We start from the raw sequence: 15,774 nt of genomic DNA, 5'->3' as shown, positions 1-15,774 counted from the left end.
AGAAACAGAGACCAACAACGCGCGGTATGGATCATGTTTGGTGACCTTTCACAATAACATGAGGTTTTGTATACGCTGTTCGTCAGTCACTGATTACTTGGCCATTGTCGAGAGATTATTTTGGCAGCTGGGACGCGTTTTAGTGGCCCTTGCCGTTGTGGAGAGGTGACCATTGTAGAGACGAAATAAGTCAGAGTGAATGCATGGACCGTCAGCCAGGACAAAAATAACTGGCCTTTGTGTAGAGGCAGCGGTCAGTGGAGGTTCGACTGTATTTAACATAATCAAGATTTACCTCAAGGTTTTTCTTTGTTTTCCTGTTCTTCTTCAGAACATCCATTGTTTCTCTCCCTTCTTCATTATCTGCATCAACATTCACTCCATTTGGCGCACCATTCTGTACAGAGTCATCAAGGTCGTTCATTTCGTCCCTACTGTCTTTCTCTCTAATGTCCTGATCACTTGTCATATCAATGTGGCCATTCTCTGTAAAGTCGTAATCACCCGTTCCATCCAGACCTCCACTTTCTGTATTGCCGTAATCAACTCCGCTGACCACTTTTTCGTCACCTTCACTGTCCACGCTCTCACTTCTCCGTGAGAGCTCTGAGATGGAGGGCAAATCCAGACGAGAACCGCTCGCCCCAGACTCATCCGAACTCTCGCCCAATCTTGTGAGCCTGCGATCCATAGCGGAATCACTAGTAGAAGCAGCCTCTGTGGCTGCACCTACAGATCTGGAATAAAGAAAAGGATGAGATGAAGAGACCAGTGATGTCTGACGCCTCACTGGTGCTGGTGCTTAATTGTTTCATTTTTGGAAGCGTATGAAGCTACAAGGAAAGTTTTTATCCCCCGCCTGCGAAGGGAACACCGATCGTTCCGATTTTGTAAGTAAGTATAAACCGTAAGACATCAAGTATAAGCCGTAGAAAAAAATTTTAAAAGATCTGAGCGCGGCAACCTTCATAGGGTAAGCTTCATTCAAAAGGCGTGGCAACATAAAAAGGCACTTACTGTGCAACACCAAGCACAGGGCCGGATAGCTTCATTGACTGCCATGTATACTCAATGAACTCCATTTGCTGTACAAAAGAAGAAGAGCAAACTTATGTTCAACATTACAACAACAACAACAACAACAAAATTCTTGGGGTCTACAATGGGTCTTCCAAAGTCGCAAATTACTGGAGGAAGCATGGCCGAGTGGTTAGGGCGCCGGACTTGAAATCCGGAGGTTATGTCACCGGTTCAAGTCCCGCTCTAAGCTGGGAGTTGTTTCTCGGTAGACCTTAGTTCAACTCCTCGGTCATGCTTGTAAATAGCCAACTGGTCTGCCTCCCACCAATTGGGATTTTTAAGCCTGTTATCTTTAGTTGATAATTTGTTTCTGCAGGTTTAAGTGCCATGCCTGTGAACTAGTTATGTGTAGCTAGCTAAGCGCATTGACCACTACAAACAATAAAAATTGAATTTTTCTTTGGAACTATCACATCTGTACTTGTGCAACTGAAAACGTTTTACCAAATGTCACAGTATTATGGAACTTGCCTGTAATAGTCGACTCATCCTTTGAAAGTGCTTTTCTGAAAAAAAAAAAAAAAAAAAAGATAATTTCAACAAACGAAAATGAATTTTGGCGTCTACAAGGTTGCTAGAAGGAGGTGAAGAGATAGTACTGCTTACAAAGTCGAGCTGCGAAGCTGAGCTCTGACCAGCTCTGAACGAAAAAAATGTCCGCGACACCCCCAATGGCGAAGAGCGTGCGGTCGAGGAGCACAAGTTCGAGAGACAGACAGACAGACAGACAGACAGACAGACAGACAGAAAAAGACAGACGAACAAACCGACAACCGTTATTTAAGCAACCTTTATCTTTCATTTTCCAGAAACCCCATCAAGTGACGTCACTACGACACACATTTTTCTGACTGTCGCGTTTGTAGGGAGAGGAATTATCACGCCTGTCTTCTTTCCATAAGCGTGTTGAGAAAGTCAGGGTACGGTATTATCATAACAGCATAATTATTTAAGGTCTGTCTTGCAAGAAAACAAACCATATGTAACACAGACTGACCACTGTAAGGCAGAAGACCTTCCAATATGTCCTTCATGTTTTTTCTGGTTGCCAGTTCATACGGAGAGTTGTTTTTCAAGATGATGGACAAAACTGTAAAATGAAAAGCATGTAAAGTAATTCACGCTTATACTACCAATATTTAGCATTCAAATTAGTGGTAAATCGCTTTGAATAAAATAGTTTAAGTACCTATGGTGGATGTACTGCTCAATAGCTTTCATTTGAATGGTGACACACTAGGGTTTCATCCACAGACTTGAAAGTTAGAACCACCTTGTACAACATAATAAACAGTACCACATGAAAGTACTGCTCAATAGCTTTCATTTGAATGGTCATACACTAGGGTTTCATCCACAGACTAAAAGTTAGAACTACCTTGTATAGCAGAACCACATGAAAGTACGGCTCAATAGCTTTCATTTGAATGGTCACACACTAGGATTTTAGCCACATACTCAAAAGTTAGAACCACCTTGAACAGCATAATGGACAGACAATACTGCTCGATAGCTTTCATTTGAATGGTCAAACACTAGGGTTTTATCCAGAAACGTTAGCACAACTTTGTACAGCATAATAAGCAAAACCACATAAAAGTACTCCTCTACAGCCTTAATAAGTACTTACGCAGCGATGCGTTCTTTCCAAAGAGCTAAAAATTTATGAAAGCCATATGTTGACAACGTGATTTTCTATACAAGTCGACTTAACCAACCTGTCTGGGCAACATGGCAGTTCTTGGAGTTGGTATTCCACTCGACAACAAACTTCAAAATTGCGTCTGCAACACAAAATTGGAAATTAATTTATTTTATAAAACATCAACCACAATAACAACAACAAACCGATCAGGTTGATGTCAATAATTTGGTTACTTTATACTGTAATTAAACTTCTGCTAGCAGCGGCAAGAAAGTCGAGGAAGCATTTTTTCCCCACATTGCTGGAACTGGGCGGCATGAGAGGGAAGGTAAAAAAAAAAAAAAAATACTGTAAATTTAATTAAAATGTAAATCTTATTTATAGTGGTCATGCACTTAGCTATACAAACACTAAGCTTCGCTAGCCTACAGGTATGCCACTGAAACAAAGGAAACAAATGTTTCAAATAAACGTAACGTAGTTAAGAATCCCTACTGGCAGGAGGCAGACCAGTCGGCTATTTACAAAGCGTGACCGAGGATTTGAACTCAGGACTACCGAGAAACAAATCCCGCTAGTGGCAGGGTGGAGACCTTCAACCCGGGACCTCCGGATTACAACACCAGCGCTCTAAACCACTCGGCCACGGTCGTGTGGCCTCTATAAGGGATATTAAATGATCGTGAATTCAAAATGGGACGAGTTGTTGTGAGCACCCTAGTTTTCTTGAGTTTCACTGTCCTCTCTCTACTACGGTACGAATCTAGATCAGTCCTTTTAAGAAAATGCTACACGATTAAAAGGCAAAGGAGCAGCGAGGTTAATATTCTGATAAAGAATAACTTTTTCGAGTAGATACAAAGTGTGCCTTATTTTAAATCTGCGAATGTGATTGGTCGTCCCATAGTGGTCTACTTAGTAACTAGACCATAGAGTAAGGTGTATTAAAATAATTATTGGGTTGTGATTTATGTACCAAGTTGATCTTCTCTAAGGGACTTCAGTGCCTTTGTCAATTCTTCTGTGCCATTTTGTACACACAGGATGTCTACACGAGAGAAAGAAAGCGAATTACAAGAAACACGTTTTCTAAATGTACTTGACTTGTAATTATACCATAAAACCAAATAAATAAACTATACTGAATGAATGATCGGACGAACGAACGAATAAACGAACGAACGAACGAACGAACAAACGAACAAACGAACAAACGAACAAACGAACAAACGATCAAACGGAAAAAAAAAGAACAAACGAACAAACGAACAAACGAGCAAACGATCAAACGAACAAACGAACAAACGAACAAACGAACAAACGAACAAACGAACAAACGAACAAACGATCAAACGGAAAAAAAAGAACAAACGAACAAACGAACAAACGAGCAAACGATCAAACTGAAAAAAAAAAACGAACAAACGAAAAAAGAACAAAGAGAAAACGAACAAACGAACAAACGAAAAAAAAACAAAAAACCAAAAAAAACGAACAAACCAACAAACCAACAGACCAACAGACCTACAGACCAACAGACCAACAAACCAACAAACCAACGAACGAGCGAACACACGAACAAACGAACGAATACAATATCTCCTTAAAACAGACATCTTGGGACAGCACTGATTGGATGCACTATCGCTTAAGTTAGACAGGTGTACACTTTAGAGCGATTTACACCACAAGGAGAGTCGGCCTTAAAGAAAGGTGTCTGCTCAGAAAGGTGCAGGCAATGGAGAAGAATCTTCCTAGTAGTAGCCTGTATTTGAGAGTTGACAATACCTTTTATAATGTTCATCACTCTGAAAGGCTGTTCTAACGTGATTGCCAAACCAATAGCCTCAAGGTACTTCTTGTCAGTTATTAAGTTCGACAATTCTTGCTGTCTGCGTGGAGACAAAGCAAGAAACTAACAGTTCAATATATATACACGACAAGAACACTGCAAAGAACTCCCTAATAATATAGACAACCTTTGGAAACCCTTTTCAGTAACTTAGAAAATTTGTATTAGAAAATAGCCCAAAGATGATACGCGCACGGATTGGCTAAAATTCGTGTTTCTATTTAACAATTAGATTATTCGCTCTCGATTTCCATCGCGTGATAGTTGACGAGGGCGCAGCTCGGGTCAACTGTCACGCATAAAAATCGAGAGCGAATGATCTAATTGTTTTAGTATAAATCTGCTCGTCGTTCAGAGCTTTTAATTATCTAAATGCTCTTCACAGACACTTCGAAAACGCCAAGAAGCGGCCGTCATTTCGTTAACAAGGGCACACTGCTACGCCACTCACTATCTACCACAGAATAGTGATAGATAGTGAGTAGCGTAGCCAATCAGAGAACGGCATTCGTGATAGAGCGCTAGCAGATTTATACTAAAACTCGTTATAGTTCACCACTAAATTTTCTCCGATTGCTATTGGTTTAAATCGATCACGTGACGCGATAGTGTTCGTCCGCGGAGAGACACTATCAGCTCATAGTGCCCGTCCGCGGAAAATACCCGGATGGATAGTACTCGTCCGTGTAACTTTTTCCGTAAACAAGCGGGTTTATCGAAAATAAACAATTTAAATTGTATTAAGTGGGTTTTTGTCGGTTTTCTTTTTCAAAGCTTCGCTTCTCGGGCAAATATTTGTTTTAAGAACATCAAATTTCCGCAGGGCAACTATCAGCCGATAGTTCCTCGACAGAAACACTCTATTGTTTAAATTGAAACAAGGAAAAGTTGTCGTAATCACGTTGTTCGTTATTTTCTTTGGGCTGTTTTCTAAAGGAGGAATAGAAAACAATTTCTTCGTGTTTTTATCGAGTTATAGAAACACTCGTAAAAGTTTGGGAGGACTCAAACAAGCTGTGGTAACAATCGCCTATCGGTTTGTGTTCCCACAGCCTTTCTCGTTCTCACCAACTTCTATTTGGGTTCCTATAATTCGATAGAAACACGGAACACATGTTTTCTATTTTTGTTATTGGACAGGACGGGTCATTTGCACGCGCTATTGAAGGGCAATTGTACTTGAATGGGTTTCTTCTCTCTTGAATCTCGAAGAAAACCCAAGCAATATTATTCACAAAAACGCTCAACTATTTTCAATACTTATGATTAGGTGGTAGCAGTCTGACCTTGTGCCGTCCGATTCTGTCTGTAATCATACTCGTGATTAGCTTAAACAAGTCGGAGTTTATTCGCACTGAAGCTAAGAAATTATTATGAAACTGATAAACTCACTTTAAAATGCTCTCTTCCATGGCAGCCTGTGCCTGCTCTTGTTCAATCTCAGTAACATCCTAACAAATGCAAGAAAATATCATCAACAACAGATAAATAATTCAATAAACACATGTACGCAGTGCTTGGGAAGCATGCAAGCATTAAATACCGGCAAAGGCATGAGATGCAAACGGGAGGTCAAGATAACCAAGTTTGCGTGGTTATGGACCGAGTCGCAGTCAAGATTTATAGACACGCAAATAATAATACTAACAATAATAACGAGGCCAATATCTAGCAATCTTGACTGAACAAGCTTGGTCAACAAAAGACTTAGTATATGGCATATGGAACACCATTTCTTTGCGGGAAACAGTGAGCAATCCCGAGCGTGAAACATAGCGCTATCTTAACCGCTTGGGTAGCCAATCAAACAGCAGGGTTTGTTCATTCTTGCATACTTGCGGAGCTAGCCATAGAATAAAAAGAATGTAATACAAACGGTCTGAACCTTGATAATAATTTGGTCTTATGTCTAATGTGAGTGTCTCGTCAAATTTCCGTCACTTCCGTTCCCTTCACGTGCCGTCCTTCTATACAGGACGGGAAAATCGTCCTCTATATTGATTTGGTCTTTTGCCTTATGAGAGTCTCTCGTCAAAATTCCGTCCCTTCCCATCCCTTCCCATCCCTTCCCGTCCCGTCCTGCCATACAGGACGTGAAACTCGTCACCACCGGGAAGCCAGTCTTACGCGGTTTTCTCGTCTTTAGAGTGAATTCGGCCAATGTATCGATAAAAAAATAAATTCTATTGTTGATTCAGTTTAAAACAGGGCATAACCTATAACATAATTTAGACATTAAACCGCTATTTCTCTGTTGGAGGTTAAACTTACCTTCCAAATATTGATCGCTGAATCTGCTCCTCCTGAAACAAGTTGCTCTTGGCTTTTATTAATGGCTATACTCCACACCTAATCAGACAAATTGAATAAAATGCTCCCACAACTTTTTCATCACAAGTTGCAAGCCTCACTTCTAATATCATTAACTGATTGGTAAGTTAAGTTTTGTTACCTCTGTGTATAAGCTAAGTGAAGAAAGGTCCGATCTGCAATTTTTTAGCTTCAGTGGAACCCGGCTATTACGGAGCCAAAGGGACAAGCAGTAGTGTCCGTATTTAGATATTTACCGGGCGTCCATATAAGTTATCAACAACCGACAGCCAAAATGAGCATCGTTGCTATGGTAACGACATGAGTGACAGTGCCACCTCAACTTACGAGTAGTCCCTCTTTCGCTTTGTCCATCGAGCGGGACCGTAAATAAACCGCGCGGCCAGTTTGTTATCGCAGTTTTCTTTCGTGTCACGCGCGATGGACTAAGAGAAAGAGGGACTCCCCGTAGTCTAGTGCCACCTTATGGAGGTGTCTTTATTTAGTTATTACCTTGTCTAAATGTTGATCAAATGTCTTGACACATTCATTGGTTTTTATCGTCCAAAGCTTCAGAAGACCTTCAGAGCCACTACAAAATTAAGCAAATTAGCGGGAACAAAAGATGATCCAAATAAAAAAAACAAGAATGAATTAAGGAACGAAGGGATTCGAACAAAACAGACAAGTAAATACGTAAGTAAGTAAGTAAGTAAGTAAGTAAGTAAGTAAGTAAGTAAGTAAGAGTAAGTAAGTGAACAAGTCAATGAAAGCTCAACGAACACAGGGGGACGCAGAAAAACAATCTACACAAACAAAGATACACACGAAGAAACAAACAAAGAAACTAAATGAAGGAAAGAGGGATTCTATAAATACAGTCTGGTCTACACGAGCAATTTTTACGTCACAATTTGTTTTCTGACAATTCTTATTTGCTCGTGTAGACGAGGAAAACTGGCCAATTTTTATGTGATAAATACATTTGCTGAAAAGCTGGCGTGTTAGCTTTTATGTGACAAATAAGAACTGTCACATACGAAAAATTACTCGTGTAGACTACTCGTCACATAAAATGTGGCAAATATGTTAGTAAGCGCCATATTTTTCGGGGGCGACTAAGCAGCCCCGCCTTTTTTCTGCGTATCTCTACTGTCTAAAGTCATCACTGGCGCACCAAACTTTGAACTGCTGACAAATATTTGCTGTGCCACCCACACGATCAAACATTTTCGTCAAAAAAAAATTTCTCGTGTAGACCAGGCTTAAAGAAATAAATGAATGGATGAACTGAGGAAAGGAGAGACAGAGACGGACAAAAACTAATTGCAAATCAAAACGAAGGTGTGAATGAAGACCACACAAACAAATTATAAAGTTTAAGAAGCCTAATGTAAGACACAAATTACTTCATGCCCAGTACCGAGGCTTCCACAAAAACGCAAAGGTCTTTAGCTATTATAGCCTTCGGCGGGCTTCGTGTTCTAAATGTTTGGAATTTTAGTTACAATACACGTGTACTGGGCAGTCATAGGTCCGCACTGCATGCAAATGACTCCTTAACAATTTGACCACATTTTTCCTAGCCTCGCACCCAGGGTCTCTTATCTTCCCACCCTCCCGGAGCGAGACCCTGGGAACGAGGTTCAATTTTACCATTACATGGCCTACGTTCTTTATATTCACCGAAGAAATCTATGGCATGATAAAATTAAAATGTGCAATTCTCAAGTAAAACCACAACTCGCAGGGGAGTCTTTTCACTTTTCACCGCAAACCTTTTTTCTTTACGATAGTAGTTAGCAAAGACGGAAGATCGGTATGGCTAAACAAAACCTGCTCACCTTGATATAAGCTGCATCCCTTTTGTCAAGAAACATATCTTCAGGACCGAGCTGGTGTGACCTTCAAATGTCTTGACACATGTCAAATCAGACAAGGCCCATATCTTGATAGTTGAATCTGCCGAGGAAGTAGCCACACACTGATCTACAGGTGAGAAGCGTACACACCAAATGCCCTTCTTATGGCCGCGTAAAGTTCCTAGAGGTGAACCATCGGATATATTCCAGATCTACAAAGAAACATCGATATCAGAATCTTCTTTTAATACTTTGAAACGCTATCAATGCTCCGTTTTATTGCTATTCGATGAGGAAAACTCGCACATTCTAATCATCTGGCTCCAGTTGTTCAAAGGGTGGGTTACGCTATCCACAGGATAAGTAACTTTTCAGTGATTTAAAGCAGAGTGATTACCTTGGTTTTGGTTTCAAGACACTCGATTGAAACCGCTCTAACAATAATAACAACTTATAAGAAAGGGTTTTAAATTACCTTGGCAGTTTTATCTTGTGAACCAGAAGCCAACAGCTTGTCGTTTGGTGAAATGGTGACGGAATTGATATCCTACAGTATCGTTAAGCCAAACATCAATATTAATTACAAATTAGTAAGAGATTTAAAATGCATATTCCATAGTTTTTAGTCAACTGTCTGTTGGAAGTTTGGTGGACTACCACATTTGATTAACAACTTAATGAAGTCCGTGTAACGCCCGTCCAAACAAATTTGAAAACGGTGTTTTCACTCTGAAAACGCATCAAATGTTTTCCGTCCACACTACTTCGGAAAAAATTATCGAACGCAACAATCATCGGTCATATTGGATTTGTGTTTGAGGAAATCTCGGACAGGGACATCACACCTTTATCGTAATGTCGTTGTTTTCGAAAAGATCCCTTCTCAAAATGTTCCGTAAATTGTACTCCCGCAAATTTCGGATAGTTGTGATACCCTATTTATTAAGACCCAAACCCGAAAAATGAAACCCTATTTAAGGGAAAAACAAAAACTAAGAATGGTGCGAAGTAGTCAACTTCATTTCATTTCTTTAACATTGGAGGTTTAAGCATCAAGCATAGAATTTGATACTCGACGTTTAGCTGGACATTTACGCACTGCAGATCACACCGGGAGCACACAATGTCAACAGGGGCAAAAATGATACCCTGTTTAAGGATCGAGAACCTATCCCGCGGCACATATAGAGTCCATCTATGGGAATACTTCTCAGGGCAGAGATAGTACCCAACCCCTGGGGGAGATACCTTTTTTCTCAAAGTGCACGTCCAAGTTTATACAGTAAGTTAGTTATAGTGTTCAGTGAGCTGACTTACCTTGTCATGGGCCTTCTCGGTGAGTCTAACGGACAACTTGACTGGGGAATCCTGCAAACAGTTTTCAAAAATTTGAACATATTAATCTCTAGGCATCAGAGTTTGCTTGAGACTGTGAAACTAAACTCGTGCAACTTCTTGCACCTTTATTCAATAGAACCTCTTCTCTGGGACCTTTCCATAAAACGGACATCTATCATCTCTATTATATAATAGAGACATCTCTTACATGAAAATAGTGCCCCTGTGATCAAATTCTCGACATCCACTTTTTTTGACATTTTTGTACACAACAGGTCTTTCCTAGATATCTTGCCAAATTTCAATCTATTATCACCAATAGAACCCACGTTTTTTGGACCTTTAATTCCGAGAATTAACGGCCGCCATAAATTTCCCTTGTTCCAAGTCTTGGTTGAGAATTGGAGAAAATTACGTCATTTTCTCAAAAATACCACACGGGTTGCAAATATAATACCAAGTAGTGCAGAAAATTGCACGACTGTGAGAGCCAAAGTTCTTGTTATTCTCTATGCGAATTGCAGTTCTAATTGTTATTATAATTTCAATCCGTGTGGTATTTTTGAGAAAAAGACGTCATTAGCCAATGAGCGCGCGAGAATTTCTGCAGTTATCGTAAAACTTCGCTTCGCGAGAGAAAATTTAATTCCATAGGCAATGTTATAAAAACTAATTGCTTCAATCACGTTTTTAGCTGTGCATCATCGAATAATGATCAATGCAATTGAGAAGTTTGGAGAGCACTCAAGAAGCTAGAGTTGTTCTCGGCCGTGTCTTGAGCAACTCTTCAGCTTGCTTTTTGCTTTCCAAACTTGCGCGAGTATCATAACTCGATGAAACACGCTAAAATATGAATCAGTCGTTAACAAGAGCGAAAGAAACGCGTTTTACGCACGTTGCCAATTGCCTTTGGTACGTTCCATATCTTTATTGTGTTATCTTGACTTCCACTTGCTATAAAACTGCTGCTTGACCTGAATATAAAACAAAAGAATAACACTATATAATTATACTACCAGAGTGGCACAGAGTAACGACAACGGCGACGCTGCGGACAACTTCGATTACGAAACGACTTTACCTACGTATCTCGCGATACTCTAGAGTCATTTAGCTTGTTTCTCACTGTCAAAACTATCACGAAGCTGAATCTACAACACAGCGAAAAATTTGAAAAAAAGATTTAAAAAAAATCAAACCTTTTGTTTAGCGACGTTGCGGTTGCCGTTGCCGTTGTGGTTTTCTTAAACTCCCCATTTACAGCTTTTGATTGGATGTGAGACAAAGCTTTTAAACTAACCGATTCCATCCTCACAAAATGCGAGGGATTTGAAGTTGGCAAGCTAAACAATTTCCCAAGCAAGTTTGCATATTAAGATGAGTGCAAGGCAGGAGGAAAAATCGATTAATTCCATTGTAAAAGAAAGAGAAAAATACCCAGTTGCAGATATGTAGAAGGTCTGGATACTGTGTAATGTTGCCTGACTGTGCAATACTCTTTTTGTTGTCTCGCTGACTGTTCCCAAGAAGTTATTGTAAAGTAAAAAAACTATCAATAATAATCTTTTTTCTGCCGTCTCACTCCTCTAAGATCTATGGTGAGAAAGTTGCCTAAAATGATCGAAAACGTTACTCGCTGGCCAAACATGCTAAGGTAAAGGATAGTTTGTTCACAAGCGTAGCAGCTCTCGTAAGCTTGTAATTCTATTGCTTGTTAGCAGCTGTTATTGTTTTGGGGATAGAGGCATGGTTTCTGTTGCAAGCCTATTCAGTGGTCAACTCCAAGGCTATCAAGCGATTCATGTGAGACCTTACGAGAACTGCTACCCGAGCGAATTCATTGACTGACGACTTTTCACCTGGACCATGCCACAGTAGCCACACCATGTGTGTGTCCGACTCCAATGGCCACACACCGGAACTCATCCTGTTCGTTCATCTTCCAGATGCGCACTGTATTGTCCTAAAATGCAACAAGTTATTTTTATCATTACGGAAACATTATTTTGACAGTACCGTCCTTGGACAAAAGAAATCGAAAGTTGGAGGTATAGCGGAAAAAATAAGTGAAAAAAATCTAGTTGAAATGATCTTTTGCGTGAAGCTATCGGGGGATTCAAGATGTCAAGATTTCACTGAGTGTTTAGTATTCATTAAATCAAGCGACCCATCAGGCTGGCGCTCTGCTCCAATTGTACTCTATATAACTGACATTTTTGGTTATTTTTACACCTTATCGCGCCTTTTTGGTACGCTTTGGCGACATATCGGGTGAGCTTGGTTGAGCCATGGTTCGTATTAGTCATGGTTCGTATTTTGGCGAGACGTGGTCGAACCAAAATACTCAATGCGAGACCAAACGAGCCTGGTATGCCACCGGAGCGTACCAAAAATGTGCGATTAGGTATTTAACGTACCCCCATTGAGCCAAGTGACCATGATATCGTAGTCATATCAGGTCAGTGACTTGATATCGCACGATATCAAGACAGTAGACATGGCTTTTGATTGGCTACTTGCGAATTTGGGTACAGTAAAACTTCAATATTACAGTGCACCGCTGTACATTGTTACCTTTGAGCCTGCAGTCACTAGGTCCGCATTGACTCAAGCGGCCCATCAAGGCCTGCACTTTTCCTCAGTCTCACCCTACATTGTATATAACTGACATCTCAGGGTATTTAGCTTTCAATATTACAACTTACACTGTTACCTTTGAACCAGTGACCAGAGCATCACCGGCACTGTTAATCTCCAAAGCCAGGACAATATCTGTGTGTCCCTCCAACAACAGACAGTTCATGGTGGTCAAGTCGTACATCCTTAATTCACTGCTGTTGGTGGCCACTGCCAAATGAGTTTCATCGCTACCAGCAAAACACAGATCCAGAATCTCATCGTTGTATCCTACAAACTAAATGTAGGCACAATTAACATAAGTTGACCTGATAAATACCTCTTACTATTGAGTTTGCACTTCGAACTAGAAATTATGGATGAGTCTTTCCTGTACTTTTGCCAAAATCATTAGGGGGTGGGGTGAGAGGGGAGGGGGGACAAGGATCCGTTACTTACAGTACGGACTAATTAGTCGTGGTTAGTAACTTACATTGTAAGGGCCTCCAGGGACATTTACTTGTCGACAACTATTTTTTTGTCCACAACTAAATGCTATTGACAACTGAAAAGCGTAGTGTGTGAGATGCCCGTGAGTTGTCGACAACTAAACGCTAAAGTTTTAGTTGTGGTCAACTAAGCAGTCACGAAAGTCAAGAAGTCACGAAACCATTTCAAGTCACGAAACTATTTTATGTCACGAAAACATTTCAAGTCACGAAACCATTTCAAGTCACAAACCTATTTTATGTTACGAAACCATTTCAAGTCACCAAACCATTTCAAGTCACCAAAAACATTCCAAGTCACGAAACTATTTCAAGTCACAGTAAAGGCTTCAAATGACGGGCGTAAATCAAACGCAAAATGGGTCAATTCGAAAACGTTGCTACTGTCGGAAACACTGAACAGATTGAAAAGACTGCGAGATTCGGAAGCAAACCATAACATTTAAAAAACTAGGCATTGTCCTACGTATTACAGTGGTCACTGTGTATTTTTTAAAGTCTGATACTAATTTATAGCGCGATCTTTATCCTGACCTTACCTGTTTAGCTCTCTTCAGGGATTCCAATTCATGAAACACAATGTTATGATCAAATGTCACAAAAGCAATCATGCCCAGGTTCTCACACAAAGCCGCGTAAACAATCTGTTGACTATCGCCTTCGTTGTTGCTGTTTTTGTTCTCATTTTTTCTCGTGCTAATAACACTTTTGGTAAAGACGCATTTGCCATCTTCAATGCTCCAAACCCTCAACTGACCTGCAAGTAAGCATTGCACCACAATTACACCCATGGCCGAGTCATTGTGCTGAGTTCCTGGGGAAGACACTTCACTTTCACAGTGCCTCTTTCAGCCAAGTGTACAAAAGGGTGTTGCTGAATTTCAGGCCGGGGATAACCCTGCAATGAACTAGGAGCCCATCCAGAGGAAGGGCGGAGGGGGAAGGGGGAAGGGGGAAGGGGGAAGGCGGAAGGGGGAAGGGGGAAGGTGGAAGGGGGAAGGCGGAAGGGGGAAGGCGGAAGGGGGAAGGGGGAAGGGGGAAGGGGGAAGGGGGAAGGCGGCAGGGGGAAGGGGGAAGGCGGAAGGGGGAAGGGGGAAGGGGGAAGGCGGAAGGGGGAAGGCGGAAGGTGGAAGGCGGAAGGTGGAAGGGGGAAGGGGGAAGGGGGCAGGGGGCAGGGGGCAGGGGGAAGGGGGAAGGCGGAAGGCGGAAGGGGGAAGGCGGAAGGCGGAAGGGGGAAGGGGGAAGGGGGAAGGGGGAAGGCAGAAGGCAGAAGGGGGAAGGAGGAAGGGGGAAGGGGGAAGGGGGAAGGCGGAAGGGGGAAGGCGGAAGGCGGAAGGGGGAAGGCGGAAGGGGGAAGGGGGAAGGGAGAAGGGGGAAGGGGAAGGGGCAAAGCTCCCAATTCCCACCCTTTCAAATTGACATACATTCCTTTCTTGAAATAAAGCAACCACAGTCCCGCTTTCATTTCCTTGCAGAGGTTCAGACCAAAAATGTCTACCAATCAAAGGACCTTCAGGGTTTAAGATAATCAACACGAAGAAGACAGACTTCTCTGGGATTGGTACAGTGTATACAATAACTAAGCATTGATTGGTTCGTGTAAAAAATAGGGCAAACAGTGGTAAACGAATGTATGTCGGTGCAAAGCAGACTCGTGGAGGTAGGGAGCACTGCGAGACTTCAGTTCAAGTGGCTGCAGAGGAGACGTACTACAGGAGAGACTAGACTGTACCTTTGCTTCCAGCAGTAATGAAGTATTCCTTTTCTTTGTCATCACATCCTGAGCAGTTTATACCCTTGGGCAACATAATGACTGATTCCACACCCTGAGAAATATCATGCCAGTATTCAGTAAACCCTTTCAGTTCCCACATTATAGCTGAACAAATTAATTAGCCACACCTTTCATTCAATCATTGTCACTCTTAAGAATTCAGTGCAGATGCTGTGCATCAACTTGCAGAATACAGAGATACCCAGGGTTGTGCGCTACAAGCGCCCACGTGCCAGAGCTAACTAACTCTTGGGTGACTGGAAAAACTTCTTTTTTCATGTAAACTCATTAGTGCTGGGCACCCAGGAATTTCTTGGGCTCCTCATAATTTTCCTTAGACCACAACCTTGATACTGTACATCAAGTTCAGTTTTCCATTTCTCATACATTAATCATTGTGTTTCACAAAAGGTACCTTGTCATTGTTGTAAGGGGAAAAATAGTTTTATGTACTCTTAGAAATTGAAAATGTTGATAACTGGCCTGCAAAGAAAACTTTCAATTTGTGCCCATAGAACGAGTTAGTTTGCAATTAGTTTTCACATGTGACACTGATTTAAAGCACAGTACCTCAAAAGCAGGGATTGTCTTCAGAATTCTTTTACTGGAAAGATCCCACACATTCAGAACATTGTCTCTACTTGAACTGGAGAGGAAATTATGATATTAGTATTAAAGAAATGTTCATGAAAGCCATACACCCATAATATATTACTAATAATAAAGTAATGGAAGCCATTCATAAATAATAATTATCAGTATCACCCAACTAGTGGACTAATGCAAAT

General features: G+C 41.2%; 1 protein-coding gene across 1 annotated transcript in view; it reads right to left on the bottom strand.

The window, feature by feature from the left end:
• The window catches only part of LOC110062759 (transducin beta-like protein 3), a 32,702-nt gene that overhangs the window by 3,584 nt on the left and 13,344 nt on the right, over positions 1–15,774 (bottom strand). Inside the window, exons 10-28 of the mRNA XM_089270571.1 lie at positions 15,557–15,632; positions 14,945–15,038; positions 13,752–13,969; positions 12,801–13,001; positions 11,947–12,050; positions 10,983–11,061; positions 10,067–10,117; positions 9,225–9,296; positions 8,732–8,961; positions 7,401–7,479; positions 6,849–6,926; positions 5,970–6,028; positions 4,514–4,617; positions 3,702–3,773; positions 2,799–2,864; positions 2,078–2,170; positions 1,552–1,586; positions 1,018–1,085; positions 296–737 (exon numbers count right to left, since the gene is read on the bottom strand). Of these exons, the coding sequence (XP_089126697.1) occupies positions 296–737; positions 1,018–1,085; positions 1,552–1,586; positions 2,078–2,170; positions 2,799–2,864; positions 3,702–3,773; positions 4,514–4,617; positions 5,970–6,028; positions 6,849–6,926; positions 7,401–7,479; positions 8,732–8,961; positions 9,225–9,296; positions 10,067–10,117; positions 10,983–11,061; positions 11,947–12,050; positions 12,801–13,001; positions 13,752–13,969; positions 14,945–15,038; positions 15,557–15,632 (2,221 nt within the window). The remainder of the gene's footprint in view (positions 1–295; positions 738–1,017; positions 1,086–1,551; positions 1,587–2,077; positions 2,171–2,798; positions 2,865–3,701; positions 3,774–4,513; positions 4,618–5,969; positions 6,029–6,848; positions 6,927–7,400; positions 7,480–8,731; positions 8,962–9,224; positions 9,297–10,066; positions 10,118–10,982; positions 11,062–11,946; positions 12,051–12,800; positions 13,002–13,751; positions 13,970–14,944; positions 15,039–15,556; positions 15,633–15,774) is intronic.

This window comes from Orbicella faveolata, unplaced genomic scaffold (assembly GCF_042242905.1).
Source record: "Orbicella faveolata isolate gen_17 unplaced genomic scaffold, um_ofav_v1 contig_34, whole genome shotgun sequence".
Classification (NCBI taxonomy): Eukaryota; Metazoa; Cnidaria; class Anthozoa; order Scleractinia; family Merulinidae; genus Orbicella; species Orbicella faveolata.
The sequence above is the reverse complement of the archived record's forward strand: the minus strand, read 5'-3'. Positions and strand labels throughout refer to the sequence as shown.